The 12,950-nt window shown below is 42.4% G+C and overlaps 1 protein-coding gene across 2 annotated transcripts; it reads right to left on the bottom strand.

Moving 5' to 3' along the window:
• Positions 1-123: 123 nt before the first annotated feature.
• Positions 124-12,312, bottom strand: NIT2 (nitrilase family member 2). Of its 2 annotated transcripts, XM_030234146.2 has the most exons (10): positions 12,179-12,312; positions 10,185-10,303; positions 7,133-7,253; positions 6,934-7,022; positions 5,544-5,637; positions 4,502-4,576; positions 4,013-4,091; positions 3,264-3,362; positions 2,195-2,250; positions 124-1,777 (listed from the first exon to the last, which is right to left on the bottom strand). In XM_030234146.2, the coding sequence occupies exons 1-10, from the start codon at positions 12,204-12,206 to the stop codon at positions 1,689-1,691; spliced, it is 849 nt and encodes a 282-aa protein (XP_030090006.1). In that variant the 5' UTR covers positions 12,207-12,312; the 3' UTR covers positions 124-1,688. The 2 variants fall into 2 exon arrangements, with proteins under 2 accessions (XP_030090006.1, XP_050828931.1); XM_050972974.1 differs by lacking the exon at positions 4,502-4,576.
• Between the last annotated feature and the right edge of the window lie 638 nt (positions 12,313-12,950).

Raw genomic sequence — 12,950 nt, 5'->3', positions numbered from 1 at the left:
GAGAGGGGAGGGAAAGAGCTGAAATAGTTATTATGACTTGAAGCCCAGCAATGGCCATCATGGATATGGGCTGTTGAGTATGTGGGAAGCACTAATCTAACGCAGGAGACTCGGCTCAAATGGTAAATTGTTAATTTTTAAATATTTATTTTTCAACAAATAAACCTTCATTTCACCTTGTGCTCTGTGGCTTGTTTCTTAAAAGTTCCAGTGCAGTATGTACACCAAAATGCAGTGAAAAGTACAGACCAAAAATAGCTGCTGCTACAGAATGCCACCAAGTGGAATGGTGGGATCTGGCTTTTGAGGGGAAGGATGTGTCAGGGCTTGGCTGAGCGTTTGTTCGTGTTTATAAAACACACACCAAGCTCATTGCAGAGAAGCCAAAATGTTAAAAGCCAAAACAAAACCAAAAACCCCCACAAAACCAAAAAACTGTGGGAAGAGGAGGATTGCTGAACATGAATAAAATGTAAGATGGTTTTGGGGGAAATGTGGTTTGCTAGAGCAAGACAAAACCTCTCTCTCCCATTTTTGTATTTTGAAATCTCTCTTAGCCTTATGGCTGTTTTATGTTGCTGGAAAACCAAAAGCTTATCAGTGAAGGCTGGTAAGTTGCTTCTCTTTTTCATTCCAAGGAATAAAAAGCATAATTTGTATATTCTTTTTACAGTAAAAGATGTCTTCCTTCAGAAAAGAAACCCCAAAACCAAAAGTGCAATATGCTTGGCTGGTTTGCAGTATTTTAAAGCAATCTTTCACAATCAGTTTATCTCCAGGAAAAGCTGCACAGTAAGGAATGTTTTCTCTGCAGTGGATGGGAGCTGCCCATGGAAGCAATGATGCATTCAAGCATTGGGCAGTCTTCTGGGAGACTCTGGGCAGAAGGACCTAGTGCAGCAGGTTTTCCAACCTGCCTCCCTTCAGCCCTTTCCAGGCAGCAGAACTAAAACTCACTCAGACATACTATTGAGGAAGCAGTATGGAGAGCAAAGGTGTGGCAATGTGTGAATTACTGTAACACAGCAACCCATGTTACTTCAGCAATGAACAGGATTTGCCATAAGGAGAATTTAATATACAAACCCAGACAAAACACATGAACCAAAAACTGCTACAGATTCTTCTATAGGAGCAGCTCTGTCTGGCAGCTTCTTGAGGTGTCCTGAGTAGCGCAGAGCAGAATTTGGCCTGTTTTGCTCAGTGTGTTAAATTTTAAGGTTCCCAAGTTAGAAGTAGGGCATTCAAGGACCTTGCTTAAGTCATGTACATCTAAAAAGGACAGAGTAAGAAGAATCATCCTTCTAGATTTTCTGACAATTCACTGAAAAATTCATAATATCAAAGCTGACTTTAGAGGGAGTTTCAGAGAACAAGATTTCCATTTCTGTGTTTTCCAAAACAGGCCTTTGAAGGTAACCAAAATATTACAATGCAAAAAAAATCAATGTTAATCACTGCTGTGTTGAACCGATTTCATCTCCATCTTTATCCTAGCTGTAAAATACTATGAAATACTTCAGTATGAGAGGAGATACAAAAGTTATGTTTCCATCATACTAGAATTGCACCAAGTTTTTTGTTATGTGGTGGTTTCTTAACTGGCACATTAGGTAGTAAAAGGAAATCCTTCCAAAGATGAAGGCAACAGCCATTGTGACAGCTGAACCTTCCCTCTTCACCCAGCTTCACTTTTTCATCTCTACACCATAGAGATCACAACGTTTCTGGCTTAAAATAGGAATCTGCTGACGTATTTCTGCAAGTTTCTTTAGATCTGCAGGAGAAAAGAAAAGAGTTAAGAGAACAGCAGCCAAAAAAGAAAGCTCCTGACTTGCTCTGAGGTAAGACAGGGAAAATAGGAGCTTTGATGGAGAATTGGGTGGTACGGCACTGCAAGTGAGTGGCCAGGGCTGAAGGAAGTCTCAGCTTTGCTCTTTCCCAAGGTGGCACCTTCTCCCTAAGGAAGTGATCTAGAAGGGTACAGCTATAGAGTACTGCACATAGAACAGTAGAGCCAAGGGTTGCTGGTTCTTGCTTTAACCTAGCAAAGGTGGACAAGGCAGAGGAGTGCTGCATCATCTGTAGCTGCATGTGTAAGGCCACAGACCTAAAAAAACTGTCTCTCCTTAGTGTCATAACCTTAGTGTCAAGAAAAAAAGTGGGGAAAAAACCAAAACAATTTTTCCCTTACCTATATCTGTGTATACAACTGTTTCCTCAGCCCCAGCTTTGGCTATGACTTCACCCCTGCAAAATTAAGCACATTCATTCACAGGATTAACACATTGGTTTCAAGGCATCAGTGCAGTTGCTGCTGTTTGTACAAAAAGGAGTTCCTATCCTTGATGCCTACAGCTGTAACAACAGGGCTGTCCTAAAAATAGCATCATAATCCATAACTCTGGCATGATAGAAATGGCTTCCAGGCTTTATATATGGCACTTTCCATATGTGATATATACATACTTAACATAAGTGTCTTTCAAAGATCAAGAACTGTGGCAAAAGCCACTCTGAGAACCATTGCCTGTGACCATGCAACATAGCTCAAGGGGAAAGGAACAACCCCATTGGCAAAGATGAACACTTTCTCCTTTGAAGGCCTTTTCCTATGCATGTACTACTAAACATGATCATGTCTCCCCCAAGTGTTCTGTCACTGCTTTCATCACATAAAGTTAAAAGCTCACAACACAGACAAAGATTTTCTTACTGTGCAAACAACTGGAGCCGAGCTATCAGTAGGTTTATGTGAAAGAAAAACAACTGCCTCAAGATTTGGTCACTTTTACCTCCTGTGCACCTGCGTGATTTCTGCTCAAGTCAGAATCTCTCTTCTCTAGCTGAAGACATTCTTCTTGTTCTTTCTTATGTCAAAGCAGTGTTGTTCTTTGAGGAAATGAGATAGTTCTGTGTAAGCTGTTTAAGAGAATTACCCTATGCATAGCATATAATGGACTGAACTTCTGGGACAAGGTGACAAGGTCAGCAGTTCAACTAATGCTTAATCCCAGTACTAAGTAGCATCTTTACTACCAAAATGAATATATACTCAAACTTGTTCTAGTTTACTTCTTGTTTTTTTTAGTTTGCTGTTTTAAATCATGATCTTGAGAATGGAGGCTCAAGTCTCATGTGCTTTTTACCAAGGACTTTCACTTTTAATAGTAGATGGAAAAGTAGGTCTGAAGTGTGACTGCCAACTAAAATATTTTTTTTTACCGAAGAAAAGGTGGTGGTTTTTATTTTATTGAACTCACCATGGATTTACTACAGTGCTGTGTCCCCAGGCAACATAGGATGCTTTTTCATCTCTAGCAGGAGATACAGTAGCTACATAGAGTTGATTATCAACAGCTCTGTGTTCACGGAGAAATGAAAGAAGGGAGGGAAAAAGTGAGAGGAATTGTTTTTTATAATACCATTTAATTAAGCAGAAGAGAAAGAATTCACTCTGAAGGACAAGCTATATATCCTCTAAATGACTAGCCCAAACTGTGAATGATACAAAGGTCAGAGAAAGAAGAGCCTGGAAAGAGAAGTCTCTAGCACCTGGCTCCAGAGTTAGTGCATAGAATATCATGTAATTCACAGGTTCATACAGTATGTAGCAAAATTGATTGAAGCTGACCAAATGAATAACCAATACTGCATTCAGGAATCTCAGAGTCAATTTCTACCTATAATTAGAGCACTTCCCAAACGGTTACTGGCTCTTCTCTCTAGAATTTTTGTGTGAAGTGTGCTTATAAAGCCATGGGAAAGGGTCATTAAAAGGGCATAGCAGGGGCAGGAAGGAGTAAAGGCCAAGAACTCCCTGCTTTTCTCCTTGACAGTAAAATCATTTCAGTGCCCCATGCAAGGCTTGAGGGATGGTACAGCTCCAATGGCCGAGTGACCCTGCAGCACCACTTCTGACACACAAGCGTCATTTGGAACACAAGAAAGGTCAGTTCCATGCACCAAAACTCCTCTAGAACAGGGGAATAAACTTTTACTGTGATCTTACCTTCCCCTTTGTAAGAGTTCCCAATGAGCTGGTCCTGTTGTCATGTTAAAAGCCCCTGGATATATCAGCAGCTGGCAACCTTTGTTAAGAGACAATTAAGCATCATTAAGGGGAAGATGGTTTATCCTAGAGTGGCCCTTCACACTGAAACCCAAGGTGAGGTTTCTTTCCATACTTCCCAGCCTCTGCCCAGAGCCTGTCCATGCATAACAGGTTACATCAGCCAAGAGCTGTGGTGGGGATACCCCAACTCCATCACTCCACCACCACATGAGGATCAGGAAGTGATGGTTACTTTACTCCCTGAGAGAAGTCATCATCTGTGTAAGAGTCTTGGCCACAGGATGCATTCTGTGTTACTGGGCAGGGATAAGAATGCCTGATCACATGGCTCAAGGAATGCTTGATCACAGGGATCACCCAGCACGGACCACCCAGAACCAACCCTGCCTGGCCCTGGGTGACCTCCCTTAGGTGATCCAGCCTCACCTTTCTGGCCGTAGATTTGAGCCATCTCAGCGAATCTCATATCATAGCAGATGCCCAGGCCCACTTTGCAGTAGGCTGTTCTCAAAACACAAGAGACAGAAGTGATATCACTAGCACAAGTACACAAAACAAGCACAAGACTCCTGTAGCCATCCTGTCAACTGTTATTTTACGTGGCTCACAGCAACAGGAGGAGCTATACTTATGTGTGTGTCCAACAAGCACTGGCTGTTGATGGGGGAGAATTCATGCTTCATGAGGACAGAAAGAGTGTGAGAAGCAGTCTTATCTACCCTTTAAGAAAAACTAATTTCCACAAAATCAAATTGTATCAGGTCTTTGTGTAACATATTCCTCTCTCATTTAGCTGCAATTTTTTCAATTATTTTTTTCAATAAAAGAAAACACTCCCTGCTTTTCATGGAGTAAAAATAGTCATGTACTTTCTTAGAGCATGCACATTGCAAGGAGGAGAAAGTGACTGTGGCAGACGAGACTCTTTGGAGAGCTCAGTAAACATTCTGAGCTCTCCAGCTGTCAGCTTTTGAGCAATATAGTGTGGGGAGGGGTAGATATTTTGCTTTTTTATCTGAGGTGGTTGATTCAAGAAGGTTGGAATGGGATTCCTGATTTAGTTAATTGTCCCCATTGTTATATCATCCTTATGTGAAGCAATGTACCATTGTAGCTGTTACATACTTTCTTTTCTAGGATGTGTTTTATAAGAAAAATTTTCAAGCTGTAACTGCTGTTAAAAATACCCTCACTTCCTTCTAACAAATCAATAGAACCATTTTTTAATTAAGGCAAGTGGGGTGACATATGTTTCAAACTTTTGTACTCCTCTGTCTTTTTGCAACCACACTGCCTTTTTAAAAGTTTCAGAAGTGACCCAAACACTTGAAGCAAACTTGTCATCAAATGCCCAATCTGATAGTCTAAAAATCCACTGCTGGAACAGAGGAGGGGGAAGAGAACTGCAGAGTGACTGCAGTGTTACTGTAGTAGAGCTCCTTAAAGAGAGAGCTTGATTTATACTCACGTGTGTCAAACATGGAGAAGCTGTTCCCCGGACTCAGTGTTTCAGACTCTTTGAACTGAATCTTCCCAGGAACATTAATGTCAAACAAATGAACCTGCAATTATGCTATGATTAATAACAATTACTAGCAATTTCTCTGTTTGATATTCGAGTCTCTTTAGGCATGTGCTTTCTACTGTTATCTATACCACTCTTTTGTCAGGATCCAAAGTAAACATTGCTTAAAATTGTTAGATCCCACAAAGATGATTTGAAGTATTTTCTTCTACACAGAAATATACATGTCTAAAGTTGAAAATACATGCAAAACAACTAGATGTCTTGACCTAATGATTTGTCTCTAACATTTGAGTCCCATTCCTGTAAAACTTCTCAAGAAAATACCTTCACTGAGCCATGACTTCAGCTATGCAGCTGCCTCTGAGGGCCTGCAGCTGCCTTTATCCCCACCTTGCAATGGAAAGTGTTGGTCCTGACTGGAGCTTCCTAATAACAGAGCCAGTTTTATTTTAATATTCGTTCATACTTAGCACAAGCCTGCACTCATTCTATGAGCAACTCCTGGGCTTGCAGACTGCTGTGCTGTGACAGCTGGAAGGCAACACAGAACAGCAAAAAGTGATCTAGTAAGCAATGCTAATGTAGAATCAGCAAACAAAATAAATCAATGCCTGCACCACCTTATTTGTTCCAAGTAACCCTGCATTATCTTTTTGGCTTACCCTTAAAAGAAAGAAGCTGCTGTTCACTCATGGAGTGACACCTGTGTGCACAGTCCCATGAACAGAAATTGGGGATAAGAATGAACAGAACAGTTCCACAAAGAGAAACTGACTCTGGAGTTACAAATGGGAGGCAGTTTTCCAGAAAGCACAAAGCAATGACGAGGTAGAAGATGCCAAGCCAGCAAACATCTACTACAAACAGCAGTGACAGCTTAACTTGGACTCTGCATGTCTGCACTAATCACATGTATAGCACAAAGTATGTAAAGAACAGTATTAATTGTAACAGAAGGACTAAATCCATCAGGAAGCTGAGAGAAAATCCTGATCCCACTCTAGTGGCACTGTGTTTTAGACTTAGGCCTGGGTACAGAGATATAGGAGTTGGATCAGGTTTTACTCTTTACCATGGTTTTCCCAGCATATGGGGAAATCCAATTACACCTTCTAGTATTTTGTCATCCTTATCCAGAACAAATTTATGACCACCTTCTGAAGAGGTGTTTACAAACCCAAATAAAAGTTACATGAAATTTCATGGGTGATGGTACACAGCTTATTATTAATGCAAGACTCTACTAATTTATACCTCATTTAAGTACAGATGAAATAATTTGCGCAACACTGCTGAGAAAACTTTTCATAACAATATTCTGCCATCTTACCTTCCTGTGCTTTGCCAGAAGAGCACCATCAGGCCCAAAGACAGCACATGTATTATAGAGCTTTCCACCATCCTCTTCTGGAATGGATCCTTTGTAAATGCAAGAACAGAGATTTCCTCCATTGTATTATTTTAGAAAATTTGATCCAATGGCAATAATAGACTTTCCCCCAGTGAGATGGTCACTAAGAATAAACTACCTCCAATGAGATATATGCTGCACTCCTTTGCAACTTCTGACAGCTTTTGTGTTGATTCCCCAGGGATCTTCTCTGCATACTCCTTAAAGTACTGGGTTCCATATGGAGAATTAAAGCATTCCTAGAATTAGATGGGGGAAAAAAAAGAAACTAAAATCCAGTAACACCACTACAATGAGATGTACCTAATTTCAAATTCCTCTCTAACTATTGTGAAAAATGCGTATTTTATGATTGGCTTTTTTGCAAATATTAAAATAAATATTATATGCGTTGTGTTAGAAAGTAACGCTGTATTAATTCTCTTCAGTAGTGTGTTAAGTCGAGTTTTAGGTTATAAAAATTGTTAAAATAGAAACTACGCTATGTAGGATACTTTTTTTAAAGAAAGGACTCACAGTGAGATAGCAGCCACAGGACACCTAAATCTTTCAGAGAAAGAGAATTTATTGCCCCATTATCAGGAGAAACAAACTTCTTCCCACCTGAAGGCTCTGTTAGGATTAGGAGGAAGAAGTTGACACTGACCAGACAGAATCCTGTGTTTGAATGGAATTTATGCATCATGTATGAAGTGTATGAATATGCAACAGGCTGTTGTTTTTAAGGGGTAATCCTCTGTTAACGGGTGTCCTTTTTCGGGCTTGTGATGCTCAGAAAAAGGTACCCGGACGTCTGTAACTCTTTGTTTCTATTATCTCATATTGTCCTAATTCAAATTGTCTAAATTATTATTACTCTAATTGTATTCCTATTTTTATAACTACTTTATTACTATTAAACCTTTAAAATTTCAAAAAACAAGTGATTGGTGTTTTTCACACTATATTCTCAAACAACCTTTGGTTACAGGAGTTTAGTTTACTGGAGCTCAGTAAGTGAACCAGAAAATGCCAGGAAGGCCAGAGAGACCTGAACAATTGCTGAAAAAATACAACAGGTGTGTTTGTGGAGTGCATGCCAAATAGAACAAGCAAGCTGTAAGGCTAGCACATTCACTGCTCTGGGCTTAGCAAGAACACAAGGGATGTTCACATCAGAATGAGGAGCCAAGTTCCACACAGTTCTCATTTGACAAGTTACAAGCTCAACAGATCCTCTCAAAACTGTGAAGTGCTCATCCACAGCCCATGCTTTCTTATTTTTTAAAAGGACATTTGCAAAAGCATGCATTTCTCAAAATTACTTCTTGTTTTGCTAAAAGAATCCTTTAAACACTATTTCCTCACAACTGAACAGTGTCCTCCACCTTAGGCCCTTGTTAAAGATTTCCCATCCCTTTAGAACCAGGCATGTAATCTTTACACAGTCAGATTAATAGAGTAGATTAGATGTCTAAAATAGGTGGACTAGCAGTGTTTAGCAGTGTGGGATGCCTGAGATATGAGGAACTTTCACTCTGCATTACACTTGCCAGCTCTGTGAGGACGTAAGACACTGCACCCAACACTTTATTGTACCCTGAAGGAGTGCAGCTGGAGGCCACAGATTGGCTATCAAACTGTGGCAGCAACTTCTCTTCTGTGAGAAAGGGACTCCCAGCCCAGACACTTCCATTGTTCCCTTTGCTCACCAGAAGTGACAAACACACCCCGCCCCCACAAAGAAAAAGAAAAAAAAAATAAAATCAAGCTGTGACTAGCACAATAAACACTTCTGCTATATCTGCTCAAGCAAACTTAACAACTGAGGTAGGTTCTACTGAAGTGGAATAAATGAATCCAAGCTGGAAAGGGTTTTTTCCCCCCCTGGCGAGCAGTGCCCAGCTAACCCACAGCACAACCTGTGGATGGAACAAGCAGGAAGGGAAGTCTCTGCAGGCTGTCAAAATGAGCTTCCCAGGCTTTTGAAATCTGGGCTGAACTTCAAAGAAAGCAAAGCCAGCTGCCTCCATCGTCATATATCAGTGTGAGTTACTTTCCTTTATATAAAGTTATTAAAACAAAAACCGAACCCCCAAAGAAACAAGACAATGGGAAGACAACATTTCATGCCCATGGCCTAATGTCAATATAAAATGTATCTCCCAAAAATCTGTGAATTGCCTTGCCCATATTTCACAACCTGTATTCTAAAAGCATAAATCTGTGTTGGCAAAGTGAGTATCTCAGCTAAATAAGTCTGGAAAATTCAATGCTTGTACACATGATGAAGCCAGCAAATAATAGTAATCTCTACACAGGAGGCAGAACACTGAATGGTCACATTTGCAACACAAGAATCACATTAGTACAGCGGAGCTGGGAAGGTTGCTCAATGCTTCCCCCATGACTAAAGAGAAAACATTCTGTGTGTAAAACTGAGACCCAAAGTTCACCTAGAGATGAACTTTGCACTCCTGTGTCAGATGTACAGGAGTAACACAAGTACCCCCACAAAGAGAGGAGAAAAGCTCAAAGCTGCACTGGGAAGCCCACCCTGTTGTAAGCACACCCATTGTGTGAAAATTAACCAAAATAATTGTGGCTAAAGTTCAAAAAGTAAGTAAGTCAGAAGTGATTGATCATTTTAAGTGGCTATTTATGTTTCCACATGTGTAATTCACAAGAGAAATGTGTCTTAATCATAATTCAGCCACGAAATGACCTGCTGGAAATATGCTCCAAGTCTATTTTGTTTCTCATGTATCTGGAATGCTTACAGCAAGGAGAGCTACTGTGTACTCTCTTTCACCTTCATGTCAACATTCTTTAGCTGAAAATTGCCTTCTTCTATACTTCTTCAGCTAAGATTCAAGCTACAGTTTTCACTTAGCTGAATTCAGATTGTATCAGTGACAACATTGCCTAGGATTTAAAACAGCAAAAACTCTACCAGAATCTTACACTACAAAAAAGATCAACCTGTTTTTTGTTTCCCTTTTCACTCCCGGGGGCCTCTTAGTGTGCTACCAGCTACAACCCCTAGGAGTTTTTAGCTTTTAGTTGTATTTTGAAGCTTCATACACTATCTAAGCTATCCAGGGAGGAATATCTGTTGCATTAATAACACTAGAAAGAGGTTTTGAAGGGTTTGAAGCATAAGAGCTAAATAGGCCATGATCTTTACTCACAGGCAGAGCCACAAGTTTTGCTCCTTTGGCTGATGCTTCTCTCACCAGTCCACAGGCTCGTTGGAGATTATCTGATTTAACAGCAGATACGTGGAGCTGGATAAGAGCAAGGCGGAAGGCTGATGGCAGAAAAAAAAAAGTTATTCATCAGAATTCCCACAGCAAACTCTTCAAAATTTTGAATTCAGTAAAGAACACTGAAGAAAACAAATGAGTTAATATATAAACATATGCACAAACCACTACCAACTCATTCTGCAGTCTATCTCTGACTCTGGAAACAGTGTCTTAACACAGGGAGAGCACTGAAACCCAGGATTGCCAATGGGAGCCACACACGGCCACCACCCTGCAAAGATCACAGAGCTCACGTGCCAGCAACACCCAGCCCATGTTCCAGGGGAAGGAACATGTTACAGAAAGGGAGAGCACAGGTGCCCCCAGCCCCTCCTTCCGAGGCTGCTGTGCACTGTGGGAGCCCATCTTCTTGTTGCACACCAAAGGACTGGATAATCCCCAAAGCACCACATAAAGGAATTGTTTGCTTTTATCCCTCCATTCACACCTAGTTTTGGAAATGGCTATGAAAACCAAGAAAGGTTTACATCTTTCCTGATCATTTCTTAGCAAACTCGTTTCTGGCCAAGTTGCAAGTGTTATCAACAGCTTCTACTCCCACTAAGCAGGATATAAAACTGCAGGCTCTCCAAGTAGCCAAGTTTTGTGCACACCCCTTGTATTTCCTTCCATTAATCTTTGAGTACCCAGGTTGTAGGGAAACACACCCTGATCATGATCAGGTAGAACTGTTTTCTTTAAAGCAAACACAAACCAACTAACCAATCCTCTCTGCCTTTATTAAAAAAAGTATCCCAGTTTCATAGCATCTCTCCTGTCTGCAGGGAAAACTCCTCCATCATACAGCCAAAGATCACAATAAGAAAAAGACAAAGCTGGGAGCAACATAGTCCCAGTGGTCAGGGAAACTGGAAAAGCTGATTCAAGTGAAGATGAGACTGGGTCAGGAACAGTCGAGATACATCTTTGTTCCTACTTCAGTAGCTAAGCAGCTAATTTCTAGAGGTTAAGCAAATTATTAACTGCTCCCTTTGCCACTCTTCATGTGAGAGACTTTTACAGTTGGTTCTATCGAGCAAAGCTCATCTGGTATTCTGAACAGATGTAACCACAGGTTCCAGGCCCACCAAGATAATCATACCAGGGATCCGTCAAAAACTTCCCAGCATTTGTGGATTGTGTTTTAGTTCAGACAAGTAGGCCACTAACAAGACTTACATTTCAGAGTTTAAAAAAAAAAAAAAAGTCACTAGGGAAAAAAACTCACAATGTCTAAAACACCAGTAAATGTAATTAAGGTAATTAATATTATTTTTTTATATATAAGTACAGCATTATATGCCTCAGGTTTGAAGTTCGATAAGGTGCAAAACCGAAGCTCAGCCAAACAGAATGTATTTGTGCCTCAGTTTCGCTAAAAAACATTCATACGTGGAAGCAGCAGAAATGCAGAGAAATGGGCAGCACTGCTGTAGAGGGAGACCTCTGCTCCCAGCCTTGAGCAGCTGCCCCAAAACCTTCGTTAAAAGCAATTCTCAGGATAAACCTAAAGCAATGTAGGCCACAACCAGGAAAAAGCACAAGGGAGTAAAATAGTGGTTCACATTTGTACCACTACACTACAAAACACGCTTGTTTTTTATGTTTTAGAGCACCGAGAGCAAAGCACGCCCGGTCCGCTGGCGTTTCTTGAGGAGCTGACCCCTGCAGGGTGAGCTCTGTATCCCGGTCTGTGCCCAGCGCAGCGCCAGGCCAGCTCCCTTCTCCCTGCACTATCCCACAGGCTGTGACAGCGCCCAGCACCGAGGCCTTTCCCGGTCTCACCGGGGCCGGGGGCACCCGGGACAGCGGCCTGCGGAGCCTTTCCCGGCGGCGCGGACCGTGGGAAGGGAAGGACGGGAAGGGCTCCCACTCACAGGCCATGGCTCCGCCGGCCGCCCGCATTCCCGGCACCGCCCGGGCGGGCGCGGCCCGCGGGGGCTGCCGGGACTCGCAGTGCCGGCCCCGGGCCGCGGCTCAGCCGGAACCACCCTCACCCACACCGCCTTCGAGAGGCCCGGCCGGTGCCGGGACCACGCCCTGAGCGGCGAAGTGCGGGGCTGAGGCACCCCTGCTCTGCCTGGGGGCAGCGAGCGGGCAGCGCTCCGCCGGGCCCGTTCAGAGCCGGCAGCAGCAGCGGAACCACCAAAGCTGTGCCGGGCTGTGCCGAGAGCCCCTTTGCCCTGCCCGGCCCAACCCAACAAACCCTGGCAGCCCTAAGGCTGCTAAGGGTTCATCCCAAGGGACCTGTAGCAGCTTACAGGTAACTCATTCACCCAGGACATCCCGCTCTTTCTTTACAAGAACAGCATCCCCAAGGTGCAAACATCTCCACTGTGCTGCAGATGTGGAGCAGTGACCAGTTCTGGGTTCCTCAGAACCAGAAAGACAAGGAGCTACTAGAGAGGGTGCAGCGGGGGCTACAAAGATGATCTGGGGTCTGGAGGACCTCTTTTATGAGGAGAGACTGTGGGAGCTGGGCCTGTTTAGTCCAGAGAAGGGAAGGCTGGGAGGGGATGTCATCAGTGCAAATAAACATCTCAAAGGCATTTGTCAAAAAGGTGGTGACAGACTAATGGCAGTGGTGTCCTGTGACAGGACATGGAGCAATGACCAAGGACTAAAACACAAAGTTTCACCTCAACATGA

The sequence above is a fragment of the Serinus canaria genome, chromosome 1 (genome assembly GCF_022539315.1).
Source record: "Serinus canaria isolate serCan28SL12 chromosome 1, serCan2020, whole genome shotgun sequence".
Classification (NCBI taxonomy): domain Eukaryota; kingdom Metazoa; phylum Chordata; class Aves; order Passeriformes; family Fringillidae; genus Serinus; species Serinus canaria.
The sequence above is the reverse complement of the archived record's forward strand: the minus strand, read 5'-3'. Positions and strand labels throughout refer to the sequence as shown.